We start from the raw sequence: 23,904 nt of genomic DNA, 5'->3' as shown, positions 1-23,904 counted from the left end.
AGCTCACGTAATAAAAAAAACGACATAAGGGCTGCATACATATATGGCAGATTTTCTTTAAAAACACTTGGTGGTGCGATGCTTTGCACGAAGCATTTGCAGCACTGACAGAATACTCTGACGCTGCTTTCCAACCAGCTACTCAGCACATTGTTTCTCTCCGGAAAACACAGGATCCTCCGTCCATCTCCCCCTGGAAGGATACACTGGGCGCCGTAACGGATATGCCTGCCTCTTAGCCCAATTCCCAGCACCTGGCCCAACCACCCGACTCTGTTTCTCTCTGTGAAGCCAATGATTAGTCAACTTTGAAACTGTACCTACAGGATAGAGAATTACCATATTATTTTCTTTTTTCTTAAATCAGCGCTGCTGAACTTTGGCGCCTTTGAAGAAATCAGAAACTAGCAGCAGGGCTACCAGTTGCCCTTAAAATTCTTAAATATTTGTTTGAATGCAAAAGTCTAACACTACTTTTGCTGTTATATAAACACCCAGAGCTGCTACCTACAGCGTCCTCTTCTTTCAGTAAAGCCAACGGTCATCGAGTACCCTGCCCACACACCGCCTCCTCAAAGGACAGGCAAGCGCGTGGCCCACAAGATAAGCCACTTTGGGCCTTCACAACATAATTACACCATCCCTGTGAAGAGAGATCACGACTTGATTCATGGCCCAGGCAGGCCAGCCTGTCTTTGTGCAGCTGGACCAAGAGGGATTAGCGGCCTTATCGTGATGAGAGTGTCTTCCCTTATTAGGCCATTCAGACGTCTGCGAGAGGGCGAGGTAAAAATAAGACAATCCACTCACTGCTGATGGTTGAGGGACCACTGGCTTCAAGCTAATCTCATAAGGGTGCCGCAATGGGAAACATTCCTCGGGAGCAGTAACCTATAGACATCTCCATCCATGGGAATACCAAGCGAGCAAATATTTCAATGCGACACGTTTTCAAAACATCAGGTGGACAGTAAGGGCAATGGTGCCAATAACAATGCCCAACATAGTGTCCTCTTCAATGCTGTTGTTCTTGATCACACAACATTAGACATAGCACAATCCAAAAATACAGAAAAGGTAGCTGGAATTTAAATGCGATTTCTCAGAAACCCACAATTTTGTCACTACTGCAAACACACTTTGAATTTACAGTTCGATTCCACAACACCAATACTACCGACTCTTCACCCCCAGACACCAAGCAAAAATGATAGATTAAAACATAAATTATGGTACAGACGACATAGTTAAACATTATGTGGGGGCGGGCTATTCAAAGTTCATCGAATATAGAAAGCCATTTTAATATTTGTTTGTTTTACACCCTCCTCTGTGTACAGTTGACTCATTTTCCGACATGTGGTGATGGGCTAATGACACGACCAATGATGGGAGAAGGGAAACTCACCGTCACCGTTGGAAATGGGCGTGGCGTCACACTTGCTCTCGCACTGCTGCATGGCGGGAGGCCGCAGGGACTCGGCACACTCGTTGGAGGGCTGCCCCGTGTAAGAGAGGCACTGCACGGTTCGCATCTGCTGGCCGAGTCCGCACTGCGCAGAGCACTGAGACACACATACACACACAGCCCAGTCAACACACACAACCACACATGGGGACACCAGGACCTACTAGCCCTAAGAAGTTACGAAAATCACAGCTTGTATCATAACATAGCAACCAGGTCGCTAGAAAATGTGTGATTTCCCATTTACCTTTAGAGCTGCTTTTCCCGATCGTACGATCATTTTCAACATCACAATTCATGCAAGCGTGCTGAGAGGAGGGCGGGAACCTCAACCATCAAAAAATCCCATGCCAAGCCAAAGCAACCCTTGTCCTGCAACGGTTCATCTGAGGTCGTACGCACTCTCCGTCCGCGTTAGCAAAGTCCCTCTGAGTTGAACAAATCAACACTGCAAACCTCATCTCATGCTTAGGGTGACCTGCTATTGTACCGGGGCCTCACAGAAAGGCAACAGCGGTCAACCCAGTCCCTGAAGAACGCCCAGTGTGTGCTAGTTTTTGTTTTGCTTGGGTTAAACCCTCAGCAGCGCTGGTAGAGTAGCTGCAATTGCTTGACCAAGCTGCGCTGACCACTGGCAGCTGGGAAAGATTTGAGGGGAGCTTGATAGGAGTTTGCTTCCGTTTCACCGAGAAACAAAACATAAACAAACAACTAACGGTAAAGGTATTCTGAAGAAACAAGTTTACATCTATGGCACAGATTTATAGAAATGCTGTATACTGTGAATAAATGCTATTGTTCCAATGTATTTCACCATCGGTAAAGGGTAATTTAGGGTGAAACATTAGTTCAACCACAAAAATGCTTACAGAAATGACAAAATACAGTATAAAAGATATGTTATAGAAGAATTCCTCCTCAGTGACGAGTTTCGACAGTCTTTGCAGGGTACTGATGATTGTTTTGAGGTTAGAAAAAAGGGCCCATGAAGCAACTCGGAGACGAGGAACACAGCTTCCTCTCCAGCAGCACGAAGCTCTGCTGTCACAGCCCTCAGCGGCACACACTCGCTCTCTTGCTCTCCGGATCCCTCGTGGCCCCACTAACAAGCCCAGACCGTTCACTTACAGTCACTTCTAATGAGCTCCCGGTAATCCCGGATCAGCGGCTGGGTCTTTCATCCCTCCACAATGAAAGCACCTTTATTAGTGAGCTGGTCTGGACCCTGACAGATGTCCCAGGTCAGTGTGGGGCCTTAAGTGGGATTTGAACCAGTGACCTTTTGGCCTTGCAGGTCCAGAGAAGTCTGTCCCTCAACAACCACCCCCGCCTCCCACACCTCTATTCCGGAGACCCCCGAGTCAGGGGTCCTACTGTAATTAACAGCGCAAGGGGGATGTGTGTCTGTCTTCACAGGAGCTCGCAAAAGCCAAAGTTGTGGAGAAAGGGGGAGCCAGCTTTTTGGAAGTCGAAAAGAAAGATCCCTCATAGCAGCAGGGGTCTCCCAAACTGGTCCTGGCAGGCTAGTACGTACAAGTCCATTCCACCTGAGCACGACTGAACTAATTAAATCAGCCAAAATGAACTGATTCTGCCTTCTCTCCCAGTCCTGGCTCTGCCCTCCTATGGGACTGGGCTTGGGGGCTCCTGGGTCAGAGGGATCAGCAGGTCATAGGTTAAAGGAAGATCATTGTGACTTTGTTTATTTCCACAAAGCTCTTGTGTTGGAGTTCTTGTGCCCTGCTTTGGGTTAAAAAACCAACACAGCGAAGATCTCTGACCACACATCAGTTGACAGGGGGGCCAGCAGGTCCTACAGGATCACAGGGGGGCTGCGGCAGCCTGACGGACAGGGGCTGTTCCAGCAGCTGCGAGCAAACTTACAGCACATCTGCAGCCAGGACAGCCCGAGGGTGAAAGGAGGGGACAGAAGGTTAGGCTCACATTCCAATGAGCTTTTCGCCGCCACAGAGGATAACCTCGGCACACCTGTAAAGGTCATCCTCATGTTACATCCCACCAAGCGACAGCTTTCCTTCTCAAGCACTAATTAGCTTCCAAGAGTGCCGCAATCAAGCAAGTAACGAGGGTGAAATGTTATGAAAGGTTTGATATCACATTAAATCAGCCATAACAAGGTGGGGACAGGGGGATGTGTTCCCCCCATCAGCGTTCAAATAAGCCTTTATTTGTGAGCCTTAATTCCCTCCAATATTTGTGTAAATCTCCACTGCGCAATATCTCTGACATTTTTTTCGTTCTGTCAAAACCTGGAAAGGTGTTATGTCCCTCATTAAATTGATTAGGTCTATAAAGCGTAAATGCAATTGCTCGACGCCGTTCTTTTTTGCAACTTGTAGGTGTAACTTTCTTAGCTTCCCATCAGCGACGTAAAAAGAGGAAAAAAGAACAGCGCAGGACCAGCGACAGAATGAGAACAGAGCCTCGTCTTGTCTCCTTTTCAAAACACGCTCTTGGCTTTGCAAACGTGGCCTTGTCCGCAGCGGAGATAAACTTCAAACATTGCGCGCGATTTCCCCGCCGCTTACTCGCTCCTGACGTGTTACACTGCGCACGGACGTCACTGGCTCCCCAAAGGCCTATATTTATCACCGAAATGTAAATTAAATTGACCGTTGACCAAAACACTAGGGATTTTAACAGATAAATATGCGGCAGTAAAACTACGTTCGAACTTTGCCATTATTCCAGTTTGTCTGGAAATAATGTTTTGCCAAAGAAATCTTGTTCGGAAATGAACAAGTGTTTTTGTGGACATTGTAGTTTGTACATTCTTTTATGAAACACGTTGAGCAAACCAGCGCTAAAATGCTATTGAATCCAATACAAAATGAGACATCTTCACAAACAACGACTGAGTCTAGTCCTGGAACGAATTCAACGGGGAATCTCTTTTAAAAACATAAGTTGGTCTAGGATAAGGCTTAATCCTTGTTTGGGGAGCAAGACAAGCAATTCTGAAATTCAAAATGACACTGCAAGGCTTCCAAACTGATTTAAAACTATTTTAAGCAGTTGCAGGTAAACAGCACTTCATACAAAACTACCAGGTACCTAAAGGTGCCGACGACAGCTCCTCCTAAGTATACGTCCATTATAGCTATAAGCCAGTACTGTACTAATGCGCTTTTCCAGCTGCAGAAATGGTAAAATGCCATATGAAGAGTTAACTGTGTCCTAATAGCTTAAGACTAATTTTAAATAAGGGCCTAAAATACACAGAAACATGCACCTTTTAAAATCTTTGTAAAATGAGTCATGGCTAAATTGTGTCCTGGAAGATTAAAGTTTCTTGTGAAAACAAACACGATAATAAAATGTATGAAAGTACCACAGATGGGCCACAGTTTCTCTAAAAGTAGGAGTGGAGAACTACAGTCTGCAGGCTTGGATTAACAACTGATTTACGCCTGGAACAACAGCTCCAGTCCAAAAAAGACTTCATAACGCAGCTAAGAGATGATGTAGAAAGAAAAAGCAGAACCCCCGCAGCCCTCGAGGACCAATGTTCCTGTACCTGCTCCAAAGAAGGCTTTGAAAGGCATGTGTGCAGAGACTACTGTTGAAAGAGGTGCCCCTACTTCGGTCATGTGACCATTGCTGAAGGTGGCATTGTTCAGGTGCATCGAGGGGCAGGTGGAGCAGTTACCTGTCCCCACTCTCCGGGGATCCAGCGCGGGGGTGGACACCGGCCAAGGCTGCAGCGTATTCGCACTGGTGGCTTGCTGTGCTCGGGGCAGTGCGTTGGCGGGAACGTCTTGGTCAAGTCGCTGCTCTTGCACAACACGATGCGGTGCTTGAACCCAGGGCCGCACTTGGGAGTGCACTACGGAAGACAGGAGGAGACCACACTGCTGATTTAGCAGCAAATCTGCACAAATTCCGTGCAATACAAAAGCCAACAATAATGGCGTTGTACAGGGACCGTGACCCTACACAGGGCGTGATGTCAAACACAAGCCACGCACATCTAGTAGAACATCACTCCTCAGCTAAAAGGAGTCCAGCACAGGAACAATGTTGCTTATGCAAACCTTCAGCAAGTGAGCTCTGGAGAACCTCTAGGTGTTAGAACCAAGATGCAGAGCCACACAGCCCCTCACCTCGGACCAATCGAGGGTGACCCACTGCGGGGGGCACGATTGATTGTTACAAGCCTCTCTCTCTATGGGCCGGTGAGTGAGACAGTGGCTGTCCTCCAAGGTCTCCTCTTCAGCAGGACGAATCCTGCATATGCACAGAACCGTCCGCGATCGGACGCCAGCGTCGCACGTCTTGCTGCAGTCCGACCAGTCGCCGATGAACCACCTGCAGCAGGGCAGCAGTAAAACAGTGGAATGCTGTATCGCACCCTTCTTTTGTACAAGATAAGTACATTTGTGTGTCCACACATCTAAAACATGTACGCTGCTGTTATGCTTCATCAAAAATCAGACCGATGCATGTTTAATGGTTTTACAACTCCTATGACACAGAAGAACGGAATGTCCAGGGTGTACTGTACGATTAATCAGCCATGTGTCCAAATATCTGCGTTCGGTTCAGTTTCTGGCAACGTTTTGCGCTTATGTTATGTTTTTGGCCAATAAAACGCTGGATTTTTTCAAACAATTATGGTTATGCTGTTTTGTTGATAGTTTTGCTCGCTACGAAGGAAATGTTTGGGTGGAACTGTTTAAACAAGTTTTTTAAAGAACTCATAAAAATGCAAAAAAAAGTGCATCATTTTGCAGAATTGAAAGAGTCAGAGGCGACATTTTACGGGAACGACTAAGCCTGACATGCACAGCTCATGCATGCATGTGCCAGAGTTGCATGTTGAGCCTGAAATATTTGCCCTGGAAAAATGCTCCGTGTTACGATTTAGAGTAGAGGGCAGAAAGGCCAACCGCAGACACTAACCACTAGCAGACAGCAAGAACAATGGAGAGATGACCATCTCATGGAGAAAGTTTGGCCAAAATTGGCAGAATGCAAGAGAAAAAATTGCCAAAAGCCTATCCAAACCCGAGGGCTCACCCGAGCCCTCTTTTCACTCAACCCAGCAGCTACTCTTACTGACCGCTCGTCTCATTTCAAAACAAGAGTTAAATATTTTTGGCCATTATGCACATAGATATTCCACACACATACATATATTACCCCTAGTGGGTCCATAAAATAAACTAGCCAACACAGTTAAACACAGGTGGTCATTCTTTTTTGAGGTTTTTCACTCTGGCATAAAAACAACTGAAAATAGTTAACATATGAAGAAATAAATCAGACTGCTTTACGTTATATTCAAAATATATTTTATAACGCACGCTTCTGAAGACAAATTATTTTCACCAGTGTTATTTCAAAGCGAGTCAAGAACGCTTCTAAAATGCACGATTCAGATCGTGAAAGCATTATTTGATAAGTCCCCTTATGCAAATTTGTGTCATTTGCCGTCAAGTGCTGGTTTCGTCACAATAAAATTTCCGAGGTCTTTTCTCATTGTACCTCGCTAACTCGCCATTTCACAATATCTGCGGAGCTATTCCGAGCACATTGTTTGCTTGTTGACTTGCCCTCCCATCCCTCAGTTCCAAGGAAACGCCAGCAGACACAAATGCATGCAGAATGCTGAGAGGACCACACAGATGCATATTGACAGAGGTGGAGTCTCACAAAGGTGCATGCAAATGCAGGCAGACAGAAAAGCAACAGCAATTCTGAGACATCAGACACACACACACACGACACACACAAACACAGTGAGAAGCAGAAAGGTGTGCTGCCAGGCATACACACAGATGCACACAGAGCCACACTTACTCTGGAGGGCAGGGCTCCGTGTTGCAGGCCCTTTGGTTCTCCGGTGGCTTGCTGTCTGGGTCGCAGTAGCTATTCTGGACCACTGAGTTGTCGTCCAGCCTCTTGCACAACACCTCCTGCTTCTGGGAACCTGTCGGAGCGACACATTGTCCCCGTGCTCATGCGACGGCATGACTGCTTGCTTTCCATCTCAGACACTGACTGCGACGACGGAATGGAGACGAAGGGAAATGCAAGAAGGAAAAAACAGCTGCACGTTCGGATCATTTCCTTTGCATAAAAACGGGCTTTACGACTTCCTGAGTGATTCCGAGAGCACACGGAGACCCTTCCAAGACAGAAGTCCCATCGAGGGCACGGACGTTCACACAGTGCTGATGTGTGTGACATGCCATTTATCTGCCTGCTGGGACTGTGAGTTGAACACCTTCACTAATACACCTAATCTCATGCTTGCAAGAATATATAAAAAAACCATTAGTACCCAAAGGCCAGCGTTTACAAAACAATCACAAAACCAGGAGTTCATTCTAAAGCTCATGCAGTATTTCAGACTCCCAGCAAGTTTCCGTTCACTTTCATGTACAAGCAGAGCGATGTGTATATAGTGCTGCATGCTACGCGGAGACACCAAACAAAATACGAATTTAATTTCAGCTCAGAACGTCTCATGTCTACAGGAATACTGGACCATCTGTGAAAAGGAAAGCCTCCAGATCTTCTACAGATGAAGAGTATGGAAATGTAATTCATAACGTGCGCTGCGTAGGTCCCCTCAATTATTCAGAGATGACTGTATCAGGTGAATGGCCAGACCATGGAGGGAGTTTAACTTTATCCTAGTGTTCATAAAATAATTCTGGAATCCATTTTATAGAAAGATATCGTCTTAGAATGTAGAGGCACTGGTACAAAATTGTGTTTGTACCGCAGGGTGTACCCACATGGTCACCCGAATTGGCTCCATATTTCTGGGTCATTACACAAGCATGCAAAGCAATCATCAGACCCAGAAATTCCAATGAGATGTTATCCCCTACTGCTATACATCCACATCATGTTTAACAGCTGGTAGATGACACTGTAGGTGGTAAACATTTAATAACACAAAGCTGTCCAGATGTAGGAGAGTAAAAGACAACTTATCAAACTGTATTTCTTTTTCTACTACTCAAGGATCCAGGTTTTATGCTCATTCTCCAAGTTAGGCAATTTTGCTTATTTGCCTTGAATATTAGTAATTTTCTGAAAGGCAGCCCTACAAAGAAAATACCAGCCTCATGAAGTACCATTATGTTAAGACTGGGCCACTGAGGCATTCATTCAACTACATGGTAATTTTCCAGCCTCTTACTTATCCATGGTGGCTGTATTTTGTCAACATTTGTCAACACCGTTCCCTTTGCCATATCAAATAATTGGTGGTTGTTGCAACCAATCCAAGTACAATTTGGCACTGACTATCTGGCCATTTCTGAAGTCCTTTAGCTATCTCATTTTACCTCAGAAATTTATTTATGTTCAGGTTGGCATACCTTTTTTAACACATGATACATATATATACTAAAAATATGCATTCACCTTAATATGGCTGATGTATGTGGGACAGTCAGTAAATTGTCACACAACACAAATCGCTGCGTTACGTTGTTGTGGTTGTAACCCATCGGTACGTGCTTTTTATGGTATGTGCAGTCGCAAACTTTATTGTAACTACCTCTGTAATTGTGACTTAGTTACGAGTTTGGATCCAGTTTGATGTTTTGTTCATAATGCAATGTATCCTGGCAAAAACTGTGGATCTGGATAAACTGAATGTACTTTAAGAATCATGTGCTTGTATCTGTATCTCTCTATTGGTGTACTGCACTTTTGTTTACTGTATGTCGCTTTGGAGAAAAGCGTTTGCTAAATGAATACGTGTAAATGGTTTGTCTCTGGTGTTCCAGTATGGAGACTAAATGTATAAATTGCAATTTTGATCTAGGTTTGAACAGCCAGGCGTGATCTGGGTGCCCCATGCAGACACATCAACATCTCACACTCCTGGATGTCTGCTTATGTTGTGCCAGACTCAAACAAATGACACCGCACTACATCACAGAGGATTTTCCAAATTGCAACTAATTGGAAGAGCTTGATCTCTGCTTTATAAAAGGTCCAGGCTGTTTCTCAAAAAATTGTATTTAACAGAAATGAAACATCCACAAGTTAGGTTCAAGGCCGCACTCCATCGAGGTCTGCACTTTTTTTTTTTTTTTAACCAGCTAATGATGCAAAAGAGCCTGCGATTCTGCCAGTGATGTTCTGCTTTGAAAACTTTGCAGATACTTCAAATGCTTCTAAATGGCCATGTACGTACAAAGCTTACAAGGCACAGTCCGCTGTGTGTTTTCTCCTTTTTACAAGAAGCCTACATTTTTGGGCAAACAAAATGCTTTAGTCATTTTTGCAATTGCCCACATTTAACTGTGGTTGTAGAGTTAGGAAGTTTAATTACATAGGAGGCAGGCCCTGGGATATTTTTCATCTGTAAAACAGTTGTACTGGTAAACCAACAGAAATGCTTAGGAGTTTGTTCATACAAATTATACAATAATCAAGCCACCAGCTGAAATATGGAAAGTACATGTTCTGGTTCTTAAGCCTAAAAAGACAGCTTTAACGCTTAAAGATCCCTGGCACCATATAAGTGTGCACTGGTCACCTTTTTTCTCAGTTTCAGTGACTGGTGTAATTCATAAAAGAGCCATGCCACTGACACCACAAGAACGCTATTGCTGTTTTTGTTCTTAATGTTTAAGCCTGCTTATTAGTCGCATAAATACGTTTGAAAGCATTTGGGTGCCGTTTTTCCCAGACACAGATTCAACTCAGTGCTGGAGTAAATTACACTGTCAAAAAGAGACTCTCCATTGTAAATCCTTATTAGTGTAGAACTAAGAATAATATGCACATGGAGGAAAAGTCCTTAGAATGTATTTCTACGATTCGTTGTGAGAATTTTACTATAGCGCTTATTATGACTTAAACATACATAGTGGACAGAGCAGCTACCTTCAGATCCAAAGGACACAGGTTTGAATCCTACCCCCTGCTGTAGTACCCTTGAGCAAGGTACTTACCCTAAATCGCTTCAGTAAAACTACCCAGCTACAGAAATGGGAAAATAACTGTAAGTAGCTCAACACCGTAAGTTACTTTGGATAAAAGTGTCAGCTACCGGAATAAATGTAAATGTACGTACGCACATTAATAACTGTGTCTACTAATGCAAACACTCATAAAACATACAGACGCCATGTCTGTGCATATCAGCGTCACTCCACTACGACGACTGACTAAAGTGGCCATAACCTGGCTGTAAACCTACTAGAGGCCTAAGACTAACTCGCCTGGGGTTTGCTGTGAGTTCTGTCCACGTTGACATCTACGACAGACGATGACAGGCAACTCACCTCCAGCGCAGGTAGCCGAGCAGTCGGACCAGGCGAGGTGGTGCCAGGAGAAGCCCACTTCGTTGTCCCCGCTGCCCGTGCGTGTGATGGGCACGTTGAACTTGTAGCTGATGCCCAGGTTCTGCTCCTGCAGGAGTACCTATCAGGGGAGGAGGAAATGGGGACACTGTGAAAGGACAGTGTGACACAAAGACAGCGCAATCCACGCCAGCCTCCTCTCCCCCGTCGCCGGGAGCTGCGCTTGGCCTGAATTTTTAGCGAGAGCAGCCACGGTCCCGCCGTGTTTATGTTTGTCCTGTGAGTTGGAGTAAAGGATCATGGGAAGGAAGTGCAGCTCTCTAGGCCACAAGGGAAGCGGCTCATGGTGGATTGGTCCGTCCTTTCTATTCCGGTTGTGCTGTGAGGTCTGGTATTTTAAGCCTTCGAGTGCACTTGCAAGCCAGCATGGTCTAGGAAACCACTGGGCAGACAAAGATGCAAATATTACACACATACACTTGTGTCTCTGTGTGTATGTGTGACTTAGCCAGACGCGGCTTTAAAAAGGTTATATTTCAAGCCACCGCGGAGGTCACATAAGGTTTGCAAACAGACTGCATTCAGAACAGATTGCTGTTCTAGCTCTGCTACATAATGGAGACTTCCAAAAGGTTTATGTGTATAAAAATATTTATGTGTTCAAAAATACTTCCCCACCACAAACTTATTTATGTCAAAAGCAGCATTATACTGTGTCCTCCGTGTCCATACTCCATCCTTTTGTATAAAATTATGCCTGAACTTTTTCAGATGTTGTTCTTGTTAGCAATCCTCCTGCTGCTTCTCCACAGAGGGTATGCTCACGTTTTCACAAAGACACCGGGGCTAATCCAGAACATGGTAAGGCACTCCTCAGTCAAGTCACATCTGCATGAGTCCCATGAATCAACAGCAAGCAGGAGAATATGATACCACAGGTGTAATTTTGTAAGTTACAATGTGGGCTGGAGACAGCTACCATAACAACAAGGTTTTCCGTGGTGGCCCCCAGGGCTTCCAGTGACTCAGGCTCATCCGATGGCCTCTTGTAATGGAACGCTGTGCCAGCGATATCAAACTTCCTCGGCCAGTCGATGGTCCATGCCCCGTTGATGTAGTAGTCGTCCGCTTCAGACTTCAGTGCTAAAAGGGACAAATTGTGACAGTTGTTTATTTAGTCATTTTTAAAATAAAGGACGTGAGACAATTGTAAAGACGGGAAGCCGGGTATCAGCATTGAGGACTTTGATGTCTGGAGCAGCTTCGGAGCAACACCTTAGAGAAGAACCTCCTCAGGTAGAAGCTCGGTGCAGTCCCGCCCTGTCGTCAAAACAAAGGCCTCGTCTCTAACCATAACAGACGTCTCAGAATATCCATTTTCTCTGAACTGTGGCCAAGCTTCAAATCACAGCCAATCCTTCCGCCCTGCCCCCAATTCACCTCCAAGGTTATCATTACGAGTCGGACATAATCTCCTACATTATCAAAACGTGGAGATCATGACTCATCAATTTTGCCCTTCATTATTATTTATATAGTTGTATTGTTTTTTTTTTCTGCTCAGCTGTTTTTAACAGAGGAACGGTTTCTTGTCCATATCTGACTAACAATAGGCAGTTTTTTCCATATTACATCACACGCACTTCATTGCTTTTCAAAAAAAACACACATCTTCATAAATAGATATGTAACAATAATAGAGACAAATCAATATCACGTTAGAGCAGAAAACGGCAGTTCCCTACAGATATAGTTGGCACATGTACTGTATAGCTTCTAAAATTCTCAGTGATGAAATTGTTCCAGTGTACCAATCAAATAAAGTTTATCCACCTCATATTTACCGTTTCCAAGCAATCAGTTTAGAATTCTTGCAGGGAATGAACAGAATCAATGTGAGCAATGGCATATTTATCACAAATTATTATGAACTCATGACACAAACATCAGATGATAATATATCACAGGAGAAGAAAAAAAAGACTCTTTGTCTTTGATAAGTCACGTTTCACATATTGCCCTAATGAAACCAAAATGTGATGCACATCCTTCAACAACAAGATAAAGTCTTTGCCAAAAAAAATGACATGCGCCTTAGCAATATTTATGTTTTTGTTATGATGGGCCTAATAAAATCCATTTGTATGACTGTTTTAATTACCATATTGTCAACATTAAATGTTTTCACTCGATCTAGAATTGTTAAAAAAAAAATTCTTCCATTGCATGTTTTCCACTAAAGTCACTTTTTTTGAGCAAAAGCACTGGACTGTCAAAATGAGAAAGCTTTATGGTCATACAGTAACTCCTGCAGCTTTGAAGTTGGCTGAAACGAGTCCACAAAATGAATTCTCTCTCATAAGCTGAACAGAGCAGCTGAGGAAGTAACCGAAGATAAGATAACAATAATACAAGATTTGTAATGTGGCTTTAAATGATAAACAATACTCAGGAAAGCTGAACAGACCAAACTACATCCTTTTAATATTTCATTACTCAGCCACATTATTAATCACCAGTTACAAGAAATCTCTATGAGCCAAGGGAATAAATAAACCTAAAAACAATTCTTATGTTATTGTATGGCATGTTCCCAGTCAATATCGGTGAATATCACTTTCTCACATGTTCTTACCATTTTAAAATCTTTAATATTCGCTAAGTTTTTGTTATTAAAGCCATACAGTTAATATATGTTGACATTCTAGTGGACCTGTACTGGGACATTGCATAAGGGCTTACCGATGTAGTTCTTTGACATGGCCACCTCTTTGATCTCAATGTGCACGGAGCCCCGTGGGATATGAACGACCTCCATGTAGCCTAGAAAAGACAGCGGAGGATGCGTCTGCAGCCACGAGTGCTGGTACGTCATGCATAAACACAGGAAGCCTGACACAACTTATCCTCTTATGACACAAAAACACATGACGATCCTTGGAATAATATTCTCTTATTTTGGGTCTGCAGCACTGATGTGACCAAAGGGGAAATAGTTATCGCTCACAGTCATCATCGCATCAAAATACTGGTCTCATTTTGACAGTGTCTTTTATGTTCCATGAAGCTGCTGCCAAGCATATCCAACATTCTTCTTTGGAAAGAGAGTCTAATCCACAAGAGGAAATCCCCCATCATCTCCACAACACCATGTAGCAGTACCTTTAAAAAAACAAAACATTGTCCTTTCTTCTTTTTTAGCTGTTATTTTGATAAAGACCCACATTTCTGAAGACTGAAAGTGTTTCCTGTGGTAAAGTGGTGCAACTGTTCCACATATATTGTCTTCCTCTCTGTATTTTGATTACTTGTAACTCAGACAAGAAGCACTCACTTTAACACTCTGGTGACAAACAGAAAAAAAAACACCTACAGGATGTGAAGCATTTGGCAACAGGGCAATAGGGCTGTTTTGGCACGTCATAAACAGTCATTTGCCAGAAAGACAAAGATTTTTTGAGCTTTCACTCTGCTTTCTTCAAGATACACAATACATGATACATAATGCGGAAAAGTAGCTGAAAATTTGCCAAAGTGAGCGGCCTAGAAAGAGATGGCCGAATGAGCTGAATATGAGCACTCACTTTTGTTCAATCACATTATTCATTTTCTTAAATGACTGCCAACGAACAGCAACCTGGGCCCCAGATGAGTACGCACCTCCTCGTGGGAGAGAGTCATTGAAGAGTCCCTCGGTGGCCTCACAAGTACTCCCATCCCCACCGCAGACCCGGCATCGGTCCTCCTTGGCATCCGATCCCAGGATATTGTCGCAACCCACATGCTAGAGGTGTCAAATGTATCAGTAATGACATAACAACCTGGACTTGACAATATCGATCAAGTGTAGTCCTTAGACGCCTCTAAATTACATTTACATTTATTTATTTTGTCCAAAGCGACTTCCAATGAACTCCATGTAGTGTTATCAGCCCACACACCTTATTCACCAAGGTGACTTATACTCTAACACCAAACATTACTAATAAAACACTTTGATCATTAAGTCACTTTCCCCCACTTACTGGAATGCTTCTTGAAATATCTCCTATTTGCAACTAAACACATACCACCACAATAACTGCAACTCAACAAATAATTAGCGTTACTGTCCACAGACTGATCGCTCATAAATATACTCATATTCACATCACTCAAGGTCATATGTTTTAGATGTTGATCATCCTTAGCGGTAACAATACGGTAAACTGTCACTGCAGACTTTCTGTTACAATATCTGTTAGCGTATCTCCAAAACGTGTACAAAAACTTTTCAGACTACTCTATATGCCTTTAACAGCGCTCTAAAAATGCCTTTAGTATGAATCCATTTTGTTTAGAAAAACATTTGCTGAATTCAAGAGAATTACAAGTAAAAACTGAGGAATAACAAGGCTGTGTTCCTGTGCAAGTAGTTTTATAATGTCTTTTTTAATCTGTTATGGTATATGGGAAACACACACACACACAAATGAAAGCAGTCTCAATTCCCATTTCAGTACAACACACCATTCATTCCTTAACTCTGTTATTTGTTTCCCTTCTTGATATCTATTTTCTCATTATGTCAGTTTTAATAAACAAACAAAAGTGTCCGAATTTAATTTTCCCATAGACTCATTGCTCTTTCTAGTGAAATCTCAGTAAAAATTCCAGGAGAACCTGTGGGAACTGCGATAAGAGAGAGCATACCCATGATGCCCTAAGGAACTGTGTGCCTTCTTTTTTTCCCTTTTGTGGCTCCATTGTCTCATCCTGCCAGTGTCCTTTTTGCTTATTTGCAAGTCATAACTCTATTTTCTGTTCACACCAAGTGATTCTTTAGATAAAAATCTGCACACTTTGGTTATGAACTCAAACTGAGAAGGGAAGACTCACTCAGGAGTGTTCAAGGACATACACAGGCAGGATGCATACCTCTTGTTATTAAAAGTCAGTCCAAACCAAAAAAGCAAACATTTGCGAGTACACTGACCTCACTTATGCATTATCGCCTTTTTGTATTACACATGCATTATTTCTGTTTACCTATCTACAATGGACTGGCATTGTGTCCATGGTGTACTCTACACTGTGTCCTATACTTTGTGTTAGGCTCCAGATCACCGTAATCTGCGTTACATAAGTGATTCATGGGGAATGGGATGAACTTCTTTCTATTGACAGTGCACTGGTGCAAAAATAAAAACTCTGCTCTAAGCCTTTTTTGTTATTATAAATAGTCTTATCTCTGGGGATTACTTCTCAAATGTTAGTGGTAAGCATTTTTAGTGTGTGCATCTCCCATCCGTGGAAAATGAGGTAAAAAACAACCAACCCACATGGCGGGGAGAAAAGAGCCTGTTCAGGGCCCAGAAAATCCCACCTTACACTCCCCGTTGATGCAGATGTCCAGGGAGTCGGCCTGGCAGCGGGTGCCATCGACCACAGCTGGAGAACGCTCTGTGTAAAAGTTGTATCCCTCAGCCAGGCAGTTTAGAGCACAGGGTTTCACGCCACCTAGGAGAAAGATGTAAATATGTTTATGTGTATGGGAGGGGGCACCTGAAGTACCCCCCAGTGCTCAGGAAGCAGCTATAGGTCCATGCCCTAGGGCCATGCACCTCTATCTTTGGACTTACTCCGCATGAAGACCAACGACCGAACTGTTTGGAGCAGGCATTAACAGTGAGCGAGAGTATAAAATGATCGGCTGAACCCTGCAGCACAAAGATGTTTGAGTCACAAACCTGGCCTGATATTACCATCGCACTGAGACAAGGGAAAGATATCATCGTAGAAGCCTGTGATCATTACACTTTCTACTGAAGACATTTTCTTTGTCTTGGCTCAGAAGTTCACGGTCCGTACCTTTTCTTCAAGCCAAGTACACTTAATAATCTTTATAGTACTTTGCTGGTCATTTGATAAGTTTAAACACAGCTTGTAATAAGGTTACAAATATCCTTAAAGAAGATCCAGGAATATGGTCATCTTGGTGGTATCAGCCTATGCTCAAGAAAGTTATGCATTTGTGTTTTTGTCTTCAGTAGACAAAACACACTGACTACTTGCCAGCATGTTTAACAACACACTTTCTTCCATAATTGGGAAAAAACTGCACATACACCAGGTGCAAAGCTGAGAACTTCCCTGGCCAAACAATGATCTGGTCTTCAAACTCGCAGCGTGAAGCAGAAAGGAGGACATCTGAGGTCAGAGGTCACCGGCTCTCTAGGAAAGTCCAGCAAACCTGGGTGTATCTCGTTCTCGGGCGAAACCAGATTTCAGATCTCCGAGCACCGTGTTTTTCACAACATCGGTCCACACAAAACCAAACACTCTGAGGGTGCATAGCGGAAGGACAGCAGTGCAGAAGACCCACAAGCATATTAAGCCCTCGGAATTTGAAGAATTTTCAGCTCATCAAAGGGATTCTCACACTGTTGTTGTAAGTGAACCGTACACAAAAGACCAGAATGTATACTATCATCGAGATGGGGAAGAGAGTATAAAAAGAGTATAGACTTTTCAAAGCTGATACAATGTGCAAGCTCCTTATACACAGATGGGTTGGGGGTGCGGGATGAGAAAAGGGGTGGAGCCGTCCACATGCTCTGGAGCGGGAAGCTCACCTCCAGTGTACGGTTTCCAGTTGTAGTACTTCCCACGGAACGGCATGCTGTCAAAATCGGCGCACTGCTTCTCCCGGAAGTCCCGCGATCCCGCCGGACAGGCCTGTGCAGGAAGCCAAGAGGGCAGCTCATTAAATTCCATCTTCCACAGGGCTCAAAGATGGTGGAGAAACAAACAAACAAACAAACAAACAAACGAACGAACGAAAATACCAAAAACAAGTCTCTTGCGCAGAAAGCAAATGCAACAATGCACGGTCAAAAAGTTGTCTTTGTTGTTTAAAGGGATTACAGTGGCGTTCTATGCAAACAGAAAGCCTGAAGTCTGTAATTAGAAACATAAACGGCAGAGCCGTGCTTTGTGCTTAGTGCTGGGATGGCACATTTCCCCAGGACATTGTTCTGCTCAGGCAGAGACGGAGGAGGCAGCGTCAGCGGCATGCAGAGTTCCTCTCTGACCCAACAATGCATTCCCTGCAGACACATAAAAGCTTTACAAACTTCAGTTCATTGCCGTACTTTATAGGCCGTAAGTGTCTAACCACACTCGGACCAAACGAGTCACGCCTGAATCCCATTAGCACAAAGAGATGTTTAATGCAGAGCTGGATACTCGCTTTTTGGAAACAACTGAAAAGTTAATCACAGTGGGCTGCGGTCTGAGCATATATCATAAAAATTTGAGAGAACAAAATTGTGAAAATGAAAATCCTGCAAGTGGGCTCTGAAACACCCTGCATAGCAGAGGCAATATTATTAAACGGTGGTCACTAATCTTTTGTGCTAATGAAAGATTATACCTGCTTCAATCATGCTCAGGCTTAACTTTGAGACTTTTCGGTTTAACAAAACAACCTTGTGTTTATTCACTGGGCAATTTATCTTGGATTATAAATTTGACTGGGAGCAAGACAAAATAAGATGTACAAACATTAACAACAATCCCCGATATACCCTTTTCCAAAAGGGCATCAATCTGACCTTAAATAATTTCATTGAGATGGCGTTAGTGATTGTAAGAAAGCCAGTGAAGGATGTTTGATGGCAACTAAGCTACCAGGTCAGAGGGTCGCAATAGCATTACAACTTCTCAGGAGGCGTGAACGCACAGCGCAAACCACCCGCGTTCATGTTATTGAGCCTCGTAATGAACTCACGAACCTCCCTGGCTCTCGTCTTTGTTAGATCCGCTCTCAATTAAAGACTGACATTTACCACCACAAAGCCAGCTCTCCACCGCGGTCCTCATGTCAGGTGTGGCTATGATGTAAACATTCAGAGGATATAAAGTGGCTGCAGGAGGCCACAGGGAGGGGGGTGAGGTTACCCCATTCTTGCAAAAAAGAACAAATGATGGTTGACCTTTGTTCTTTGTGTAACTAGGGCTGGGGCAGGAAACATAGAGAGATGGGTTTAAAGGAAATGGGGAAGCAAAAAATTCAGGTATCTCACAGACACATTCCCAGCATTGCGGGACAATAAGAAGGCACAGAAGGCTTCTTTGCTATTGAGGATTTGAAGTGTTTAAGTTGCGCATATTCCTGACATTCATAGACCTCTCGTGGCTGTGCTGTGGTTTCTTAGCAGCACCGCTCGGCAGTCTAATGTCATCATCTCGGGACACGTTTACGTTGGACGCTCGGCGCTAAGTACCAACGCAACAGCAGTTCAGGTCATTGTATGTGTTCCAAGACAAATCTCCATATGCATGTTCAGTCTCGTCATTTGTAGGCTTGCTGGGGGCAGACTGACAGAGCCTCTTCTCTGGCTCTTTAAGGAAAACAGAAAATGCACACAAAAATACCTGTTCAAAGCAAAATTAGACTGCAAGTTGCAGTATAAAGCAAAAAGTGCAAAGCACAGCACTATCGATGCAGAGACAAGAAGTCCTCCATCTGCAGAGATGCTGGTGCTCAGCATGAACTTTAATAGAAATGCGTTCCTTCCCTTCTCTCTGTCCTACCCTTCCAGCTAGAAACGAGAGCGAAGCAGTGAGTTAGTGTTCAGGCTGAGAGATGGAAATATATCAGCAATGAGGTCTTCTTCTGGCACATCTTCTGTGGCTGTGGCAGGCCGGTATCACAAAGGCAGTTCTAAGAAACAGACGCCACATTGTGAATGGCCCTTAACAATTCATGGATCTCTTCATCCATCACTCTGCAAACAGGCATGAACGTGCTGTTTCCTCTTGTCACTCTTCCATGAAAGACTGCCACACTTGTGTCATTAAACATGACACCGAAACCAGTCTTCCTTGACAGCTCCAAGGGCTGCATTTTTGTTAACACATTCTGCACTGCTGAACACAGAACAAACCAATGGAACTCGTGTTGGTGCTATTGAAAGGGCTTCTACCTTGAAAACGCCTCCCAGAAGGCCTTTCATTTTCACAATCTTTGAAAGTGTCCTCCTCCTTCTCAATCCCCTATCCACCGCTGCCCTTTAGTTCAAGCACACTGTTCTCCGTTGGTCTCCAAAGAAACCTCTACCTTATTGTTACATTTCCACGACAATGGTGTGAAGAATGTGCTCTAATTCTCCTCAGTTAACCAACCACAGTGAGATGTGAAGATCACTTTCAACCAAGAAAATAAGGTTCTACCCTTCCTGAGGTCATATCATAAAAGGCAAACATACTTATTAATGGTTTCTTAAATGCCTGAAAATAATGTCATGCTGAAGCTAAATTTCTCCTAATTAAAAATGAAATCATGGTTCTATAAATATAAATATGAAATTAATTATATATTTTTTGTTTTCATACCGTTTTTGAACTCACTGTGTGAACTTCAGATGACATCATATTTTAGAGTTACTGCAAATATGAATATCCATTGAACTGTGTATGTAGGCAACGAGGACAATCCAGTACAAATAAAAGCTGCGATATTCAGCTTTAACCAACTAGAGAAGGTAAAGATTCTGACTGGATCTTTTCCTTGAAGCCACCAAAAAGATCTAGCTCTACTGAAGTGGTTGGAATGTTTTTTAAGCTTCATGACCTTAACTGACCCACATCTTACAGTCAAAGTCAGTGCAAGAGAGATGGAGATAAAGAAAGATAGGAATGAAGAGAAATAAAGAGAAAGACTCACATCTGTGTTGCATGACCTGTAGCGTTTCCTCTCCCCCAGACAGTATTTTCCTCCACCTGAAGGCCTGAAACAAATGAGAAAAAAACAATGAATGAGGTGCGTTCCACATTTAGTTGAAACCTTCTACTCCAGTCTCAGTGAAAGGAGCAGAAGTAAAGTCTGGAAGCACCATAGTGATAGTGTAATGAGCAGTTTTTCAGAAAGGAAGTCTTCAATAGTTACACTGTTTAGTTACCAAGCAGACATTTATCCAGAGCAGTTTTGGATTTTTATGCATTCATATAGTATATGGTTTTTATATCGACACAATTCAGTAGCACGGTCAAAGATACAATAGCAGTGCTCCTAGTGGAACTTGAATCAACAAACTTTTTGGTTGCAAGATAGTTTCATTAGGCATTATACTACCTGCTGCCTTAGTTTCATGTCCAGTGACTGGGGCAAAGGCTAACTACACATCTGATTTACCAGTTCCAAGAACACAGAAAATTTCCTCTCCTTCACACTCATACCGGATGGTACCAGGGAAGACTGACAAATTTTAATGTGCTTAAATTACGCCTCAAAGATGTACAGTGGTCACCTGAAATATGTTGCAGGTCCATTGATGATGTGAAAAAAGATGACCAGAACATGCACAGCAGAGCAACAGATAATCGGTAGCAGATTAAAAGAAGATCCAAAATTGGCAATGTCCTCAAGTCCATTGATTTCTTTAGCTAAAACTCCATTAGTCTTATCTAAAGAAGAGGAGGCTCAGCTCCCCAACCCTATTTCTCATGTGTCTGTAGTTGTCAAAGGTGTAATAATATTTGAAGAACATGTTTATTAATTCCCTTACTGTTTTAGTCTTCAACCTGACATGTTTTTTTTTTCAGAACTCTGGTACCATTTTTTTTAACATGTCGCTTGTATGATTCCTTGGCGTTCATCTTTAAATGTTTATGAGAAGATCTTCATTTGTTCAAGGACTCAGAAGTGGGGTCTCTTGTTCTTGACGTGGCACAGACAGCAATTCACACTGCACATAAGTCCTGGCTGAGCATTAATAAGTACATATCTCCCTCTGCTACTCAGCCTTTGGAAAACACAGGTAAGCACCAAATAATCGAAACTGTTTTGCATGAACAACAGATCTACTGCAGAAATGCTTGACGCAATTTCACTTTGCTTGGAGTGGAGTGTTATTTTTACATAAGGACAACATATCCAAATTTAGCATTATTTTGACTTTTGCAAAATCAACAACGAACATGTTATGTGAGGTCTTTACAGCATCACGTTTGTTGAATTTAAAATGTAACCTTTTTATCCAAGGATTACCATGTTTGGAAGAATACAGCATATACACCCAGTGCACAGAGGCTTTTGGCCAAGTTGCACCTTAAAATAAAAACACAACATCCTTTATTACGCGCCAACTATTCACACTTTGCAAGGAACATAAACGTCTGTCTGTCCGCTGTGATGATGTGGAGAAAGGATCTCTTCAGCAACAAACCCAAACGGATGACCGTCTGTTCTTGTTCTTACAGTGTGCCTATTCAACGTGTAGTCGGGTGGGCGGGTGGACCTTTACCGCGGGAAGTCATTTTGCCCCCGCAAAGGCATACGCCCCTCTGTTGGTTTGGGCTTCAGCACGGCTCTCGCAGAGGCGGCTGCGCCTCACTCAGCTGGCGAAAGGGTGAGGTGTGCGTGGTGGTGGGGGGGTTGCAGGAGCAGGAAGAGGAGAAAGAGGTGGATGCCTGAGCCCCGGAGACAGAAGCCCGCACCCGGCAACCCCCCGGGGGCCCCTAGTCTAATGAATGTTTTCCAGGGCCGCTCGGCTGAAGTGCTCCAGTTTCCTCTACACACGCTTGGTGCCCGGCTGCGGGGCCCGTCGTCTCTCGCTCGCAGGTGTTATGCATTACGTCGGCCACACTTTCTCCGCTGTCTGAGGGCAGAGCGTGAGGACAGACATTTCCGCAGCCGTCGGGGCTGAAATCCTAACTCTGTCAGGCACACCACCACCACCACCCACTTGCAGCTTCCCTGGAACTTGTATCCACCTCCTCCAAGTCAGCCAGACATATTAACGTATATGGCATCATAAGCCCAAATGATATTACAATGTATTGATTACCCTCTTGCGTACCTGCCTGAAAGTGCAAATAAGAGCTTATATGCATTAGCTGCAACTCGGGACAACTGACAAGCATCATCTGCATCTGCCAATTATCTGTTCATGTGCAGAACAGACGAGTTCAGTGGGTGGCTGACAGACATCTCTGGGAATCCAGAAATGTCACTGAGGGCACAGAAAAATTCTGAATTAAAAACAGTTCTCAGCTTTTTTGAAGACTGTAGAACTGTAGGCAATGTGCATGGCACCTGATTTACTTTTGTTATCATTTTCATTTTTTTTATCTTTTTTCATCATCAGTTTTAGTTATTTTGCAGACAGTCAGTTGACATGATAGCTGTTCCAACAACAGATCCATAATGGGACATCCAGCTGCAAGGATTTGACATAGTAGAGAAGGGTTATGTTTATTAAGCTCAACTCACATCAGTCCCACAAGTGTGCTGCCTAGCAGTAGTGATATGCAAAGCAGAATATAAGTCTACAAAATATGAATACGAGCACTACTGATGTGGTATGTAGTGTTCTAAACAGGTCTATTGCACATTGCCAATCTATATGGTTCTGGATAAGAACATCTACTAATTAAACAAAATTTACAGGCATCCCCAACTTATGTGCCTTACTATGAGCAATACTTAAAACAGCTATCCCATCTCACACACACACACACACACACACACACACACACACACACACACACACACACATTTTCAGAACCGCTCGTCCCATACGGGGTCACGGGGAACCGGAGCCTACCCGGCAACACAGGGCGTAAGGCTGGAGAGAGGGAGGGGACACACCCAGGACGGGACGCCAGTCCGTCGCAAGGCACCCCAAGCAGGACTTGAACCCCAGACCCACCGGAGAGCAGGACTGCAGTTCAACCCACTGCGCCACCGCGCCCCTCTCGCTATCCCATAAGACTTATTAAATTATTTTCAAGTCCCAACATTTGGTCACAATGTCAACCAACGATCGCTCCATCTGTTGTACAATAGCACTGGTTGGCCACACTCGTGCAAGGCACCATAGTTCTTACTGACTCATTGTGTCTGTCACCGTTTATATTTTACTTACAAAAACACTGCTTCATTTACAGAACATTTCTTTTGTGATTCCATTCAAATTACTTTTTTATCACAGCTAGCAACTGAAAACATGAATGCTCTGTTGTTGCAGAAAAGAAAAAGCGGAAGAAAATAGATTTAGAAAGAAATGTAAAAATAGAAGTGCAGCACAAAAATATAACTAAAACATACGGTATTTATTATTCTGTATTTATATTATTTGAAGACAAATAATG

General features: G+C 43.4%; 1 protein-coding gene across 1 annotated transcript in view; it reads right to left on the bottom strand.

Annotated features, from left to right (window-relative positions):
* The window catches only part of adamts6 (ADAM metallopeptidase with thrombospondin type 1 motif, 6), a 57,737-nt gene that overhangs the window by 1,094 nt on the left and 32,739 nt on the right, over window positions 1-23,904 (bottom strand). The window contains exons 13-23 of the mRNA XM_018744692.2: window positions 20,477-20,540; window positions 17,382-17,484; window positions 16,133-16,266; window positions 14,428-14,551; window positions 13,510-13,590; window positions 11,747-11,910; window positions 10,750-10,888; window positions 7,292-7,421; window positions 5,593-5,797; window positions 5,139-5,315; window positions 1,409-1,565 (exon numbers count right to left, since the gene is read on the bottom strand). Of these exons, the coding sequence (XP_018600208.1) occupies window positions 1,409-1,565; window positions 5,139-5,315; window positions 5,593-5,797; window positions 7,292-7,421; window positions 10,750-10,888; window positions 11,747-11,910; window positions 13,510-13,590; window positions 14,428-14,551; window positions 16,133-16,266; window positions 17,382-17,484; window positions 20,477-20,540 (1,478 nt within the window). The remainder of the gene's footprint in view (window positions 1-1,408; window positions 1,566-5,138; window positions 5,316-5,592; window positions 5,798-7,291; window positions 7,422-10,749; window positions 10,889-11,746; window positions 11,911-13,509; window positions 13,591-14,427; window positions 14,552-16,132; window positions 16,267-17,381; window positions 17,485-20,476; window positions 20,541-23,904) is intronic.

The sequence above is a fragment of the Scleropages formosus genome, chromosome 6, assembly GCF_900964775.1.
Source record: "Scleropages formosus chromosome 6, fSclFor1.1, whole genome shotgun sequence".
NCBI classification, from domain to species: domain Eukaryota; kingdom Metazoa; phylum Chordata; class Actinopteri; order Osteoglossiformes; family Osteoglossidae; genus Scleropages; species Scleropages formosus.
Note: the sequence above shows the minus strand (reverse complement) of the source record. Positions and strands in the feature narration are given on the sequence as shown.